The sequence below is a fragment of the Chlorocebus sabaeus genome, chromosome 25 (assembly GCF_047675955.1).
Source record: "Chlorocebus sabaeus isolate Y175 chromosome 25, mChlSab1.0.hap1, whole genome shotgun sequence".
Classification (NCBI taxonomy): Eukaryota; Metazoa; Chordata; class Mammalia; order Primates; family Cercopithecidae; genus Chlorocebus; species Chlorocebus sabaeus.
In genome coordinates this window covers 24,074,278-24,092,229 of record NC_132928.1, presented here as the reverse complement: position 1 = coordinate 24,092,229, position 17,952 = coordinate 24,074,278, and the positions used below count along the sequence as shown (strand labels likewise).

The following is a 17,952-nucleotide window of genomic DNA, read 5'->3' as shown; positions in this document are numbered from 1 at the left end:
TCAAGAAGCTGCATGAACCCAAATCAGATAAACCTAAAGAAATCCATGCCAGGACACGTCATAATCAAACTTCAGAAAACTTTTGTGTAATAAAGGACATTATCAAGAAAGTAGCCAGGCGTGGTGGTGCATGCCAATAGTCCCAGCTATTCAGGAGGCTCAGGCAGGTGGACCCCTTGAGCCCAGGAGTTTGAAACTAGCCTGGGCAACATAGTTTGTTTGTTTGTTTGTTTGTTTGTTTTTTGAGACTGAGTCTGACTGTGTCCCCAGGCTGGAGTGCAGTGGCACGATCTCCGCTCACTGCAAGCTCCGCCTCCCGGGTTCACTCCATTCTCCTGCTTCAGCCTCCGGAGTAACTGAGACTACAGGCACCCGCCACCGCGAGCATAGTTAAAAAGACAATGTATAGACTTCAATGTATAGAAAAAAAACTTGCACATCATATATCTGGAGTCTATTATTTAGAATATATAAAGAATTCTTACAACTCAAAAAGAAAAAGAAAACCCAGTCTAAAGATGGGCAAACGACTTAAACAGACATTTCTCCAAAGAAGATATAGAAGTGGCCAATAAGCACATAAACTTCCTTATAATAAGATAATGACATATCTTGATATAATGATATAATAAGATAATGACATCATTAGTTATTAGGGAAATGCAAATGAAAACTACAATGAGATACCACTTGATACCCAGTAGAATGGCTATTAAAAAAAAAAAAAGGCCGGGAACAGTGGCTCACACCTGTAATCCCAGCACTTTGGGAGGCCGAGGTGGGTGGATCACTTCAGGTTAGGAGTTCGAGACCAGCCTAGCCAACATGGTGAAACACCATCTGTACTAAAAATACAAAAATTAGCCGGGCATGGTGGCAGGCACCTGTAATCCCAGCTGAGGCAGGAGAATCGCTTGAACCCAAGAGGCAGAGGTTGCAGCAAGCCGAGATCGTGCCACTGCACTCCAGCCTGGGTGACAGAGCAAGACTCTGTCTTAAAAAAAAAAAAAAAGGAAAATAGCAAGTGTTGGCAAGGATGTAGAAATTGCAACACTCATACATTGCTAGTGGTAATGTAAAATGGCCCAGTCGCTGCAGAATACAGTTTGGCACTTTCTCCGAAAGTCAGACATAGAATTATTATATGATCCAGCAATTCCACTCCTAGGTACCTAGCCAAAAGAAATGAAAATCAGGTACTCAAATACCTGAACATGAATGTTCATAGTGGCACTGTTTGCAACAGCCAAAGGGTAGAAACAACCCAAATGTCCATCAGTGGATAAATGAATAAACAAATTGTGGTTTTTACATATAATGGAATATAATTCAGCCATAAAAAGGAATGAAGTGCTGATGCAAATACATGGACACATGGATGAACCTCAAAAACCTTATACTAAGCAAAAGAAGCGAAACACAAAACATCACACATTGAACAATTCCATTTATGTGAAATCTCCAGAAGAAGTAAATCCATTAAAGCAGCAGATTGATAGCTGCTGCAGGGGTGGGGTGGGGTGGGGTGGGGGGTGGAGTGACTGGGGAGTAACTGCTTAATGGGTATTGGTTTTATTTTAGGGTGACAAAAATGTTTTGGAACTAAAATAGAGGTGGTGGTTTCACAGCAGTTTGAAAGTACTAAATGCCACTGGATTGTGAACTATATTATTTATTTATTTATTTAATTTTTTTTTTTTTTTGAGACAGAGGTTCCCTCTTGTTGCCAAAGCTGGAGTGAATTGGCGCGATCTTGGCTCACCGCAACCTCCACCTCCTGGGTTCAAGTGATTCTCATGTCTCAGCCTCCCGAGTAGCTGGGATTACAGGCATGCACCACCATGCCCAGATAATTTTTATATTTTTAGTAGAGACGGGGTTTCACCATGTTGGCCAAGCTGGTCTCGAACTCCTGGCCTCAGATGATCTGCCTGCCTTGGCCTCCCAAAGTGCTGGGATTACAGGTATGAGCCATTATGCCCAGCCTTAAATTGTGCACTTTAAAATAGCTAATTTTATGTTGTGTAAATTTCATCTCGATTTTTAAAAATTTTGATTCTTGTCATTGTACCGTGATTATAGAAGTGATATAATGTCTTTATTCTAGGAAATACATACTGAAATTTTGGCAGAGGTCAAAAAAACATGATGTCTGCAGTTTGATCTCAAATAGGTCAAGGAAAAAAGATAGATAAAATTGTAAAACACAGATGGAAAAATCTTAATCATTGGTGAATTTGGGTATGGTTAGATTCAATATGGCCATGTAAGAATTCTTCTTACATGGTTTGAAATTATTTCAAAATAGGCTGGGCACGGTGGCTCACGCCTATAATCCCAGCACTTTGGGAGGCCGAGGCGGGCAGATAAACTGAGGTCGGGAGTTCAAGACTAGCCTGACCAACATGGAGAAACCCCATCTCTACTAAAAATACAAAATTAGCTAGGTTTGGGGGCGCACGCCTGTAATCCCAGCTCTCAGGAGGCTGAGGCAGGAGAATTGCTTGAACCCGGGAGATGGAGGTTGCGGTGAGCCGAGTTCATGCCATTGCAATCCAGCCTGGGCAACAAGAGGGAAATTCTGTCTCAAAAAAGAAAAAAAATGAAAAAAAAGAAATTACTTCAAAATAAAAACTACAAATATAAGCACATTTAATTTTTAAAAGGCACCAAGAAGAGAGTAAAAAGACAAGTCAAAACTACTAGAAGATACATGCTACACATATAGCTAACAAAAGATTGGTAACCACAATATATAAGGAGCTCCTATAAATTAACAAGAAAAAGATAAACAACCTAATAAAAAATGGGCAAAAGACATGAATAGGCATTTCACAGATGAGAAAACACAAATGACCAATAATTGTGAAAAGATGCCCAAACTTATTAATAATAAAATACATACAAATTATAATAATAAAATACCATCTTACACCCACCACACTGAGAAAAATAAATCTGGCAACGCTCAATTCTGAAGAAGATTTAGAATGATGGAGCATTTTTTTTCTTTTTTAAGACAGGATCTTGCTCTGTCACCCAGGCTGGAATGTAGTGGCAGGATCAAAGCTCATTGTAGCCTTGAACTCCCAGGCTCAAGCTATCCTTCTGCTTCGGTCTCCTGAGAAGCGAGGACTGCTCAGCTAATTTTTTTCTTAAATTTTATTTTTAGAGACAGGGTCTTGTTATGTTGCCCAGGCTGGTCTTGAACTCCTTACTTGAACTTCTCCCACCTTGGACTCTCAAAGTGCTGGGATAATAAGCATTAGCCACCATGCCCAGCTCCTGGAGTTCTTAATATATTGCTGGGGGAAGCAAAAAATGGTGCAACCATGTTGTAGAGCAATTTAATATAATCTCTTAAGTTGAACATGTGTAGACCCCTTCCATTCAGCAGTCCTACTTGTAGGTACATTCACGCAATCAGAAAAAAATTCTTACACATATACACACTGGGTCCTGTACCATAAAGTTTGTAACAGCATTGTTTGTGTTACGAAAATCTGAAAACAATCCAAATGTCCAACAAATAGGGAATGAATAAAAATACTTCTCCAATAATTCTGTATAGCAGTGAAAATAAATGAACTGAAGCTACCAGTAATGACCATGTAAGCTCACAGCATGATGCTAAATGGTAAGGGAAGCTGCAGAAGAAAACTTGCAGTATAATATCGTTTAAATAAAATACAAAATCACAAAAACCTAAACTAAAGTTTGTGAATACTATGAAGAAAAGAGAAAGAAGAATAAGTAGAAAATTCAGGTTAGTGGTTGCCATGAGGGAACAGGAAGATGTCCCACAAGGGATACACTGGGGGCTTCAACTGATTCAGCAATGATTTATTTTTTTAATCTTTGGGATGGGAATCCAACTTCTCATTACGTAATTCTTTATTCTTTTTCATATGCATAATGTATTTTATTTTAAAAGATTTTCAGACACAGTTTTTTCCTTCCCACTTGGGCTAATTCCAGCTACCAATCTGCATGTGTCAGCCCATTTCTAACTGTGCTGATTTCTGTGCCACGGTTTTAGTTTGCGATTGGAAGGGTCACCAAGAAGTGCCTCCCATAGACTCTCGCTACGCAGCAATCATCAGAAAGACCAGCCTTTGCTTCCATGGGAAAACAGATGTCCCGAGTCCTTCTGTAATACCATGGAAAGGACACTGAGGGGAGCTATTTCATCACTCAGGTGCCTGGTCGTTTTTCCTCCCCTGTGGCCTTTTGATATAATGGAGAGGGCAACCGAATGGAAATTAGGACACTAGTTTCTATTTCCAATTTTCCTCTAATCCTCTGTGTGGTCTTGGGCAAGTCATATTCCCTTTCTGCCTGTTTCCTTATCTGTAAGATAAATCACACAGCCTCCTCCAAGATGCCTTTCAAATACGAAATTCCATGATCCATAATTATCTACAGGCTGGGCACAATGGTTCGCACCTGTAATCTCAGTGCTTTGGGAGGCCAAGGCAGGAGGGTCCCTTGAGCCCAGGAGTTCAAGACTAGCCTGGGCAACACAGCAAGATCTCCAAAAAAATTTTAAAAATTAGCAGGGTGTGATGGCACACACCTGTAGTCTTAGCTGCTCAGAAGTCTGAGCCCAGGAGGTCGATGCTACAGTGAGCTGTGATCACACCAATGCACTTCAATCTGGGCAACAGAGTGAGACCCTATCTCAAGAAAAAAAATTATAATAAATCATTCCTGGACTCAAGAATTGTAATGAATAATGCCTAGTGCTTACGAAGTCTTGACAAGTCTCAAGAGATTAAAAATAACTCAGGGGTGCTCATATGGGAGGTACAACAGGAAACTCCTCTTCCTAAAATGAAGACATAGATCCATACTCACAAAGCAAAGTATAATTTAGCTAAATATGGGTATATTCTTAGATGAAAAAGAAAAGAAAGCTGAGTTTTCTAAACAAATCCATATTTTTTTCTACAGGAGAACAACACTGCTCATAATTCAGGTTTATGAAATAAGTAAGTTTACCTTTATTATCATCTTGGAATCATTATATTCAGGGTTTATTTCCACTATTTCCTCTTGCCGCTCTTGAATTTCAAAAACTGGGTTCTATTACACAGAAAAGAAATCAACATTTAATCAATAAGATCAAGATATATTGATCATATCTACCAGGAGGTCAATATTTTTACAGAAAGAATGTTAAATTAAATTCCTTGTAAAGATGGCATTTAGCAGCCCCCTTAGCACACATCAGAGGTAAGAAGAAAGGGCTTATTAAGTAGTTAAGAAACTATGTAATTTTCTTTTCACTTTGACCCAATTTGAATATACAACTACTATTGGGAATAAGGATGTTTTTCAATTAATTAAGAAACTATTAGAGAGATGTTTAACATCAGGTCTTCTAAAACCTGTATATACTACTTGAATCACACACTACTTAATTGTAGTTCTTTAATACATATTCCCATGATACATTAAGCCTGCTTGTGGCAGCCTTTGGGGTGGGCCCTGCACAGGCTAATGTAGGCTTACAAGGTATCTCATAAGCAACAATAGAAATTGAGGCACAGAGAGTTAAAATCCCATTAAAGTTTTGGCAGAAACACATTGAAATAAACTTAAAATTTGGAAGTAAAAATGAGACATGCAGTTTTCCTTTCCTTCTTTATCATCCCCTGGGGTGTCAGTATGCTCTGCACATGGAGAAAGGAGGCAGAAGGGACATGGATGCAGAGGTGTTGGCATGCCTGGAGGCCAAGAAATGGAGTAGCGAGGTTGTGGAGGATTTCTGCCTGCCTGGTAGTAGAAGAATTAGAGCAGTGGGAGGGGTAGGGGGACCAGCATGGACACATTAGTGTGCCCTGGGGCAAGGAAGAGGGACAGTGAGGGGAAGGAAGAGGGCCCTCTTGTAGTGGGGGCTGCAAGGAGGTGTTGGTATGTTCCATGGTCAAGGAGGCAGTTACGGGTGATAAAGAGAAGGAAGTGGTTATTGTGATTGTGTGATTAGTTACACTGAGAAAATTAGAAAATTGAGGCTGAGTGTGGTGACTCACACCTGTAATCCCAGCACTTTGGGAGGCCGAGGCAGGTGGATCACCTGAGGTCAGGAGTTCAAGACCAGTCTGGCCAACATGGTGAAACCCCATCTCTACTAAAAATACAAAAATTAGCCGAGTGTGGTGGTGCGCGCCTGTAGTTCCAGCTACTCAGGAGACTGAGGCAGGAGAATTGCTTGAATCTAGGAGGCGGAGATTGCAGTGAGCTGAGATTGCACCACCGTACTCCAGCCTGGGCAACAGAGCGAGACTCCATCTAAAAAAAAAAAAAAAAATTAGAAAACTGAGTGAAAATGTAAATACAGTGAGGCTAATGGAATCTATAATCAGAGGATAATGGAATCACTGTCAGAGAAGTGATTTTATAAAAGTGAATGATTAGAAAGAACATTGGATTGTTAGATTGCAATTGGAGATAAATAAAAACTCATAGTTTTTGATTTTATATATACTTACATAAAAATAGAGATGTATGTATGTGTATGTACACAGAGACATACATTTATTTTCTAGCTCTGTCCACTGAAAAGGGCCTAGAAGCAATGATACCCAGTAGAAAGGTGCTCACTGAAGGCCTAGATCTCGGCTTCCAAACACCATCTTGTGAAAGGAATCAAGGCTCCTGGGGCAGGAAAAGTACAAGATGAGTCTGAAGCATCTTTTTGTGCCAGAAACCAAGGAAGTGCTCAAATAATGATGAGGACATGTCAAAAGGACCCAGTATCTATCTTGAAGGGGCTCCTACTAGCCAAAGCTGGGAAATTTTGAGTATGAAAATAGTGATGTCAATGGATACAACCCATTGGACGAAAAGAAATCAATGAATTCATACTTACATGAATGAATGAGTGAGTGAGTGAGTGAGTTATTGAATGAATAGGGAGAAAGGAAAACGCTTCTTACAGTATAATGCCAACTAACAAATGTAGAAGGACTGATAGAAATAGAAAATCTCAATAGGCCATCACCATGGTGGAAGCTGATTCAGGCAGAGGGTTCCACGGATGCTAAGGCTAACGAGTGAGGGTCCATGAGGAACAATATGTTGGTGTCATTTCAAAATATCTCCCCACAGAATGCTGTTCAATTACAAAGGCAAAAATAATGTTTGAGGGTTTTTATTTCGTTTCATTTTGACACAGGGTCGCTTTGTCAACCCAGACTGGAGTGCAGGGGCACAATCTCGGTTCACTGCAGGCTCAATCTCCCAGGCTTAAGCCATCCTCCCACCTGAGTCTCCCAGGTAGCTGGGACTACAGGCACGTGCCACCATGCCCAGCTAATTTTTGTGTTTTTTTTTTGTAGAGAAGAGGTTTCACTATGTTGTCCACTATTGAATTCCTGAGCTCAAGCAATCCACCTGCCTTGGCCTCCCAAAGTGTTGGGATTACAGGCATGAGCCACTGTGCGTGGCCAAGAAACCTGACAAACATCAACTTTTCCAGGTAATTAAGGTTAACATTATTAGCAGTGGGACACAGTGACATTGTTTGTCCCGTGGCGATGTAATGAGAAGAGCACAGCGCCATTTCTAAAGAATTCTGGCCAAGAACGCATGGCTTCTAATACTAGTCAAAAGGAAAAATCAGACAAATCCAATCTGAGGTTCACCCTTGTGATGTTGTGATACAGTAAGAAACATGCACCTGGTCTTCTGTCCCCTTTCCTGGCACAGAGCTCCTGAAATCCTTGTAATTTCCTCAGTGATAGGTGTGATAGAAGCATCTTTTATTATACTATTTTTGTCTCAGTCCCAGGTTCCTGACACAAGAACTTCTAAGGACCCTTGGAATCTCTGGAGCTACAGGAGTTATCTATTTCATATGCTAATGAGTTGACTGGTGCCCAAAGACCCTTAGATAGCTTCAGAATGGGGTCTGGTCATCAGAAAGGCCAACCATGTGATTAGAAGATTTGAACTTGGGGCTGGGCACGGTGGCTTAGACCTGTAATCCCAGCACTTTGGGAGGCTGAGGCAGGTGGATCACGAGGTCAGCAGTTCAAGACCAGCCTGGCCAACATGATGAAACCCTGTTTCTACTAAAAATACAAAAATTAGCTGGGTGTGGTGGCATGTGCCTGTAATCCCAGCTACTTGGGAGACTGAGGCAGGAGAACTGGTTGAACCTGGGATGGGGAGGTTGCAGTGAGCTGGGATCGCACCATTGTACTCCTGCCTGGACGACAGAGCAAGACTCCTTCTCAAAAAAAAAAAAAAAAGATTTGAACTTGGAGCCCCACCCTTTGACCTCCAGGTGGAGGAGGGGAGCTGAAGGTTGAGTTAATCACCGATAGCCAATGATTTAGTCAATCATACCTAAGTAACAGGACCTCCATAAAACTCCTAAAAGACAGAGTTTAGAGAGTTTCTGAGTTGGTGAACGCATTAAGGTACTTAGAGGGCAACACGCCCAGAGAAAGCATGGAAGCTCTGCATCTCTTGACCTAGACCTCGCCCCCTGCATCTCTCCCATTGGCTGTTTCTGAGCTATATCCTTTAAAATACACTAGTAAGGAAAGGGCACTCCTGAGTTCTGTAAGCTGTTCTAGCAAATTAGCAAATCCAAGGTGTTGTGGGAACCTTTGATTTTTAGCGAGTCAATTAGAAGTATGGGAGACCCAGGACTTGAGATTGGCATTTTAAGTGGGGGCCGTCTTGTGAGACTGAGCCCTTTAACCTGTGGGATCTGACGCTAACTCCAGGTCTATAGTGTCAGAATTCTACTGAATTGTTGGACACCTGACTAGTGTCTGGAGAGTTGGAGAACTGGTTGTCATGAGAAAAAAAACTCACACATTTGCATCAGAAGTGTTCTGTGGGTACAGAGATTTCCTAGTAACCCTACAGAGTGAAAGGCCTGTACTCTTGAAAACTGTCAAGGGCAGGAATGACAGCGAAAGATTGAGGCACCATGGCTCCAGATCGAAGGAGAAGGAATAGACGACAACTAAAGGGAGCACGTGTTCCTGGAGTGGTTGTGGATGAGAAAGCAAAAAGACATCATAGGGACAGTTGGTGAAACTTGCATGGGGTCTCAGTACTGGCTGGAAGCATTGAATCAGTGTGGATTTCCTTATCTGGAGGGTCATATGGTGGTTATGTAGTAGAGTGTCCTTTGGTGGGCAGAATACTTACTGGGGAGCCCAGGGGCTTCATAGCTGCAATTTGCTCTCAAATCATTCAGAAAGAGAAAATGGTAGGGTACACACACACACACACACACACACACACTCCTCAAACATGATACAAGGTACCAACTGAGGAACCTGAGCGGAAGGAATGTGAGTGCTCTTTGTACTACTATTCCTACAACTTTCTGTAAGTTTGAAAATATTTCGAGAGGTGTGGAGAAAGATTTAATAACTTTTTCTTTTTCTTTCTTTCTTTCTTTTTTTTTTTTTTTTTTTTTTTTTGGAGACAGGATCTCACTCTGTCACCCAAGCTGGAGTGCATTGGTGCCATCACTGCTCACTGCAGCCTCGAGCTGGGCTCAAGCCATCCTTTCACCTCGGCATCCTGAGTGGCTAGGACCACAGGTGCACACCACTATGCCCAGCTAATTTTTTTGTAATTATTGTAGAGATGGGGTTTTGCCATGTTGCCCAGGCTAGTCTCGAACTCCTGGGCTCAAGTGATCCTCCCTCCTTGGCCTCCCAAAGTGCTGAGATTAAAGGAGTGAGCCATCAAGCTCAGCTAAATTTAAGTATAAGATTAAGAAAGAGGAGTCTCAAATACTGGGAGGGCACAATGACTTAAACAAACAGACAACAACAACAAAAACCAAGGCCTCTGTCACTCAGGCAGGAGTGCAAGTGGTGTGATCTGAAATCCTGGGCTCAGGTGATTCTCCTACCTTAGCCTCCCAAGTAGCTGGGACCACAGGTGTGTGCCACCATGCCGGGCCAATTTTTTGTATTTTTAGTAGAGACAGAGTTTCACCATGTTGCCTGGGATGGTCTCCAACTCCTGGGCTCAAGCAGTTCACCCATCTCAGCCTCTCAAAGTGCTGGGATTACAGGCGTAAGCCACCAAGCCTGGCCAGCATATGATTGTTTTTTTAAAGTTCAGTCTGCCTCATTCAACACGCAGGGCTTACAGAAAGTAATCTTTAATTATATCTGTATATTTACTTCTATAAATATATCTGTAGGCACTCGATAAATCACATTCTGTGGCACTTAGAATTTCAATACTGAAGATTCATTTTCCAGTGTTATTTTTCACTAAGCATATTGTTTTGTACTATAGGTAATTAAATAACATGCTTTTTATGTAACAATAATGTTAATGATAAAAATAGCTCTTATTTGTACTTGCCTCTTATTGCATATACATATACTATTCCGCTTTGCATATTTTATATCACATATACATATACTACTCTGTTTTGCATATTTCAATCTTCACAACACTGTGAGGTTGGGACTGTTCTTAAGCTTATTTATAGATGAGGAAACTAAGACATAGAGAGGTTGAGTATCTTGTCCAAGTTAGTAGTAGAGCTGAAATTTGAACCCAGGCAGTCTGGCCCTACAGTCTTTTTAATTTTTTTTTTTTTTTTTAAGAGAAGGCCTCACTCTGTTGTCCAGACTGGAGTACAGTGGCATGAACTTGGATCACTGCAGCCTCAACCTCCTAAGCTCAAGCAATCCTCCTGCCTCAGCCTCCTGAGTAGCTTGGCTTGCATGCCACTATGACCAGTTAATTAATTAATTAAATTTATTTATTTATTTATTTTTGAGACAGAGGTTTCACTTTTGTTGCCAGGCTGGAGTGCAATGGCACGATCTCGGCTCACTGCAACCTCTGCCTCCAGGTTCAAGTGATTCTTCTGCCTTAGCCTCCGGGGGTAGCTGGGATTACAGGCATGCACCAGCACGCCCAGCTAATTTTTTGTGCTTTTAGTAGAGATGGGGTTTCTCCATGTTGGCCATGGTTGGTCTCGAACTCCTGACTTCAGGTGATCTGCCTGCCTCGGCCTCCCAAGGTGCTGGGGGATTACAGGCATGAGCCACTGCACCCGGCCACCAGTTCATTTATTTTTATTTTTCTTGTAGAGATGGGTTCTTGTCATGTTGCCCAAACTGGTCCTTGCACTCCTGGGCTCAAGTGATCCTCCTGCCTCAGCCTCCAAAGCACTGAGATTACAAGCATGAGCCACTGCACCCAGCAGAGTCCATATTTTTGTTACACATATTCTTTGTTATTTTTGATACACATATTCTTTGTGTCCAGAGCTCATTTTCAAGTTTCTTCATGACAGGGATCTATGCCTTTTCCCCACTTATTTTCTTCCTCAAGAAATCTAGCACAATATCCTGTATTCAGTAGTTGTTGACTCACAGGCTGAGACCCAGGGGGGTGGAAACTCTGTTGCAACCATTCCCTGAATGGTCATCCATTCACAATGATCTGGCATCATCTCTCAAGAGACTACATCAAGGTACATCTAAGCGACAAAGTATATGGTACATAATAGAAGTCAGAAAGAGAGAGATCATCAACATCAGTAGAGGAAACCTCCTTTCAGTTCAGCCAACAGGGACTGAGTAACTCCCCTGCCCCGCCCTGCTCCCAAATGCCTGGCATGGAATTCAATGCAGAGGAGTCAAAGCGTGGGTTTTCATCTTCAACAATTTTACAGCCTGCAGCAAAAGCTCCTGGGCAGAGGTGGGGTAGAGGCTGAATGAAAAAGTAGTGAAGCATGGTGCCCCGTGCCTGTAGTCCCAGCTACTTGGGAGGCTGAGGCCAGAGGTTAACTTGAGCTCAGGAAGTCAAGCTGCACTGAGTTATGATGCCACTGTACTCCAGCCTGGGCAACTGAATGAGACTCTGTGAGAAAGGAAAGAAGGAAGGAAGGAAGGAAAAAAGGAAGGAAGGAAGGAAGGAAAGAAGGAAGGAAGGAAGGAAGGAAAGAGAGAGAGAGAAGGAAAAGAAAGAAAGAAAGAAAGAAAGAAAGAAAGAAAGAGAGAGAGAGAGAGAGAGAGATAGAAAGAAGAAGAAAGAAAGAAAAGGAAAAGAAAGAAAGAAGAAAGAAAGAAAGAAAGAAAGAAAGAAAGATAGAAAGAAAGGAAGGAAGGAAGGAAGAAGGAAAGAAAAGGAAAGGAAGGAAGGAAGGAAGGAGGGAAGGAAGGAAAGAAGGAAGGAAGGAAGGAAAAGAAAAGAGAAAGGAAGGAAAAGAAAGGAAGAAAGAGAGAGAAAGAAAGAAGAAAAGAAGGAGGGAGGGAGAGAGGAAGGAAGGGGAAAGAAGGAAAGAAGGAAGGAAAGAAGGAAGGCAGGAAGGGAGGGAGGGAAAGAAAGGAAAGAAGGAAAATGAAAGTAAGAGAAAAAAGAAAGGAAAGAGGGAGGCAGGGAGGGAAAGAAAGGAAAGAAGGAAAAAGAAAGAAGATAGAGAGAGAAAGAAGGAAAGAAGAGAAGAAAAGAAAGACAGAAAGACAAAGAAGGGAGGGAGGGAAAGAAAGGAAGGAAGAAGGAAAAAGAAAGAAGGAAAGAAAGAAAGAAAGAAAGAAAGAAAGAAAGAAGAAAGAAAGAAAGAAAGAAAGAAAGAAAGAAAGAAAGAAAGAAAAGAAGGGAGGGAGGGACTGAGGGAGGGAGGGAAGGAAGGAAGGAAGGAAGGAAGGAAGGAAGGAAGGAAAACAAAGATTGATTCTTGGGCCCAGACCTGCAGAATGTGCAGGGTAGGTGGGAAGATGAGAAGAGAGCATGCAGGCTGGGAGAACAGAGTAAACTGAGATTCCGGCAGGGATGAGCATGGGAGAGGGTAAAGAAACACCCAGGTGGCCCAGGAGGGCTCAAGAGTACCCACCTCCCAGGGCCAGCTGCCCTCTGGTTGTTGGATGCAGCAGCCCTCTGAAGATGGGGCACAGATATAAACACTTCCACCCTTGGAACCGCTCCCAAACCCAGGACCGTATGTCCCCATTTGCCCCCATTTGCCCAAATGGTCCCAGTTTACTCCTGATGTTCCAGCATCCCTTCAGGTTAGTGTCCCTTTTCAAAAGCATACTGGTAGAGATGATAAATTATACGGCCACCTTACTCAAAGCCTACCTTATGTAGCCTGACATTGTAGATTACTCTGCCTCCCTGCCAACCAACTCCAAATCCCATTTTCCCCTCTTTGGTAGAAGGGCACTTAGAGACTGAGTTACACATACTGACTTAATGTCCTACTCCGTTATTGGTAGCATAAGCTGTGTCTAGTGTCTTTCTGATGAAAAAATCCCTAATTAAAAAAATTTTGACCTGGCTTAATGAGTGGCTTTAACGACCAAATCCAATGGGCTGCATATGTGACATGATAAAGCAGGCACATACAGTGTTAAACAGAGTCCAGAAATTGCATATTCCAAATCTCTAAGTGGCTTGTATTCCACTAGAAACCAACTAAAAATGAGAGGAAAATGTGGTATTTCAAAGAAATGCAAATACTACCTAGCTGGGCACTCAGAAGACTGTTAGGTACAAAGAAATGCTCTTAAGTAATTAAAGTCTACAGTGTTAGACAAGTGCCTCAATAAACACACCTTCTACCACCTTTTACATGGAAATGCAAATGCTTATTTACATTTACTTTCAGATTTAAGGATGAACAGATGTCTTGAGGCCCTTCTGAGAATGAAAATGGCTTATATAAATCCTTCAAATCAAAACATTTTAGGCCATCACAAACTTCCTATTTAATTCTATTGCCAATTCAAAATATCGATGTGGTTTTATTTCAGGTTTATGTAAAGCGGAGACTGAAGGCCACTGGTCCTACCTGATGCATTTTCAATACTCAGGTTGCTTTTACTGCTGTAGCAACTTTGCAGGAACTATATTAAAGGGTTTTCTGCAGAACCAAGGTTTACCGAATGGAAAGGATTCGTTTAATGAGGTATTTGGAAGTTAAAAAATACTTTCAGAAAATTTGGTATGATATCAGAATTACTTCATCACATTTGAATTATGTTTAAATGGGAAGCTGAAGCTATAGCATATGTGGCAATGTTTACTTGAAGGTTTCTTTTCATTTATTTAAACTTTGCAACTAGTTTAAATACTAGACCATATTTGCAAACTAACCTTTTTGCCGTTAGAGCTGTTTGGTAGATTTGGTGAGGTGAGCTTTGAGTTCCTACTATGTGCAAGACCCTGTGATAGCTACTAAATGAGGATAAAATACCATTTTATTTTTTTATTTTTATTTGTATTACTTTTTTGAGACAGGGTCTCGCTCTGTCACTCAGGCTAGAGTGCATCACGTCATCACGGCTTACTGCAGCCTTGACATCCCAAGCTCAAGAGATTCTCCTACCTCAGCCTCCCGAGTAGCTGGGACCACAGGTGTGCATCACCATGTCCAGTTAATTTTTACAACGTTTGTAGAGATGAGGTCTCACCATCTTTCCCAGGCTGGTCTCAGACTCTGGGGCTCAAGCCAGCCTCCTATCTCAGCCTCCTGAATAGCTGGGATCACATGTGTGTGTCACCATGCCCAGCTATTTTTTTTTTTTTATTTTTTTTATAGATATGAGGTGTTACTACGTTGCCCAGGATAAGATGCCTTTTTTTTTTTTTTTTTTTTTTTTTTTTTGAGAGTCTCCTCTCACTCTGTCACCCAGGCTAAAGTGCAGTGGCACAATCTCGGCTCGCTGCAACCTCTGCTTCCTGAGTTCAAGTGATTCTTGTGCCTTAGCCTCCTGAGTAGCTGGGACTACAGGCACATGCCACCATGCCTAGATAATTTTTTGTATTTTTAGTAGAGACAGAGTTTCGTCATGTTGGCCAGACAGGTCTCCAACTCCTAGCCTCAAGTGATCTACCCACCTTAATGCCATTTTAAAAGGACTCACAGAAGTGGCCATTGAGATAGTCCTTAAAAGATCACAGGGTTTTAACAGGAAGAAAAATGCAGTGGGGGTGAGAAGAGTGAAAAGAATTTCAGGCATAAAGAACAGTTGAAGTAATGGTTCATGGGAAGACAGTGTGAGAGGTGCAGAAACAAGGTGAGCATTTGTTGGGTTGGATGATGAGGAAGATTAGGTTACAGGAGATACTGGAGTTGATTCATGGTGTAGAGCAAGTTTGCATCTTGTTTTGAAAGTCTCTGGGCAAGTCAGTGACATGATTAAATCTCTGCTTGTAGATCTGAACTGGAATTGGGAAAAGTTAGAGGCAAACACAGGAGGATTTTGCAATTGTTCAAATAAAGTAGTAATACGGAGGCTGGGTGAGGTGGTTGCCTGTAATTCCAGTGCTTTGAGAGGCCAAGGCAAGAGGATCACTAGAGGCCAGGAGTTCAAGACCAGCCTGGGCGACAGTGTGAGATCCTACACAGTGTGAGTTTCTACACACACACAAAAGAAAGAAAAGAAGTTTTTTTGAGATGGGGTCTCATGCTGTTGCCCAGGCTGGAGTGCAGTGGTATGATCATGCACAGCTCACTGCAGCCTCAACCTCCCAGGCTGAAGCAGTCCTCCCACTTCAGCCCCCCAAGTAGCTGGCACCACAGGCATGCACCACCACACCCAGCCAGTTTTTTGTTTTTTTTTTTTTTATTTTGTAGAGACATGGTCTCCCTAGGTTGCCCAGGCCGTCTTGAACTCTTGAGCTCAGGCAATCCTCCCACCTTGGCCTCCTAAAGTGCTGGGATTACAGGGGTAAGCCACCATGCCCGGCCAGAATTGTTTTTTAGTTACCCAGGTGTGGTGGAGTGTACCTGTAGTTCTAGCTACTTGGGAGGCTGAGGGAGGAGTATTGCTTGAGCCCAGGAGTTCGAGATTACGGTGAGCTATCATGGTGCCACTGCACTCCAGCCTGGGTGACAGAATGAGACCCTGTCTCTAAAGTAAATAAATAAATAATGTGGTTGCAAGCTAGGATAGCAGTAGGGGGAAGGGAGAGAAGGGATGGATTTTTAAAAATCATTCAAATCCCTAAGACTTGGCAGCTCTTTGTATGTGAAGAGCTGCAGGGAGGGGGCTGTCCAATAACTCCAAGGCTTTGAGCCTGGACAGTGGGGAGACGCTGGAACCATCAGGATAAACCCAGGCCATAGATGCAGGTTCAGGGTGGCCTGAAATGTGCTTGGTCAGTCCTGGACATCCTGAGCCTAAGGTACAGGGGGATAACCATGGAGAGAAGTGTGAACACGTCTGTGTAACCCACAAAATGTTCATGATGTTAGGTAACCATTTGTCAAATGAACACAGGAAGAAGTGAGGAAGGAAGGGAAAGAGAAGGAAAAGGGAGGCGCTTCCCAGTGGGCAGTTGGATATGCAGACCTGTGCCTCAGGAGAGAAGCGTGTGTGGGGGCCACAAAGAGGGGGTGAGTGGGTGAGTGAATGACAGAGCAGAGGCTGAAGGAGGAGGTGTCAGGCACAGACACATCAGGGACCAAGAGGAAGACAAAAAGTCAGAACAGAAACAGAGATACAGAACCAAGAACCAAGGAGTGGCAGAATTCTGAAATCTAAGAAGGCAGCCATCTCCAAATAAAAAGGGTCAGAGGTCAAAACACAGAAAAAGTCACTAGAGTTGGCACCTTGGAGTTCATTACTGAGCACTAATGATGGGCTGTGTTTGATGCTCAGAGCTTTACCTGCCTTTCACTTCACATCCACCCTGTGAGGCAGGCACTGCTGTTAAACTATGCTAGGAGGCTTAGATCTGTTCACTGACTTCCCCAAAGTCACGCTTCCAGGAAGCGGAGGGCAGAAATCCTAAGCCAGTTAGGTGTCACCCCAAAACCTATAACCCTCACACACTTGGCTGTGTGCTTCAATACGGAGCTGGGGGTAGAAGCCAGATCTCAGGGGCTAGAAAAGCGAACGGGATGGAAACTCACGTTTAATCTATGTTTGCTGTGGGCCCAGAACCGAGCTCAGTGCTATATGTGAATGTAAACAACAGATAGTGAAAATGGGGAGTGGGGGGGTCACAGCTGGGGGAAGCAGAATGGTGGCTTTTTCAAGAAGGGGCAGGACGGACCCTATCATTCTGGGTCCTCTGCTAGATCATGGAAATCATTTCATCATACAGAAACCTGCATTAAAATGATCCTCTTTAAACTAGGATTTTACCACTATAACAGAATGCAGTAACTTGCTATCCCCTTTCTTAATACAGATGAACAGAGCTACTTCCTGTTTTTGATATATGGGTATTAAGTATTCAGGCATTAGAATGAATGGTACATACTTTTTTGAGTTTCTTGCTTTTTTCTGTTGAGAGTATGATATTTCTTTGCAAAATGATATTAAGCTCTGCATCATGGGAAACAAAAGGAAAATAGGCCATGAGAACATTTGAGCTAGCAAACAGAATAAATGTCAATCATCAGGGTGAATTCTCTCAATCAGAGGACATTTTTGCAAGGGGACGAAAATTCACGTGGCCCTTTTGATGGAAAAGAACATTTCTTCTGAGCTGTAGCAGCCTTCGTGAAACAGACTTAGGCCTTCCTCTGGGAATAAGGCCTGTCATATTTGCATGCCTCCGAGAGAAATACACAAGCTGGCTGCTCATCTGGGTGGCTGTTTGCAGTCTAGTCATTGTCCCTTTGAACCAGCTGTAAGCCCCATGCATTCGTGAATGCCAAGATAGGAAGGGAGGATTTTCTCCTTCTGGATCCAAAAAGGCACCCAGGGAAGGCAAGGCCAGACCTGTGCTAAAAGCCTTTAAAATCGGGGGAACTGCTAGGGACAGAAAACGATGTTGTTAATTAGCCTGCAAAGAAGCATTTTGATAAACCTGAAGGAATGGTGGAGTTACACATCCATTTTAAACGAGTTCTCCGAGTCGAAAATATTTGGAAAGTTTGGGCTGGGCGCAGTGGCTCACGCCTATAATCCCAGCACTTTGGGAGGCCAAGGCGGGCAGATCACGAGGTCAGGAGATCGAGACTATCCTGGCTAACACTGTGAAACC

General features: G+C 42.6%; 1 protein-coding gene across 5 annotated transcripts in view; it reads right to left on the bottom strand.

Moving 5' to 3' along the window:
• LEMD1 (LEM domain containing 1) overlaps positions 1-17,952 on the bottom strand; it is a 72,772-nt gene that overhangs the window by 14,440 nt on the left and 40,380 nt on the right. For all 5 annotated transcript variants that reach the window (XM_073011560.1, XM_007988736.3, XM_007988735.3 and 2 more), the window contains exons 4-5: positions 17,224-17,288; positions 5,002-5,085 (exon numbers count right to left, since the gene is read on the bottom strand). In XM_073011560.1, the coding sequence (XP_072867661.1) occupies positions 5,002-5,085; positions 17,224-17,288 (149 nt within the window). The remainder of the gene's footprint in view (positions 1-5,001; positions 5,086-17,223; positions 17,289-17,952) is intronic.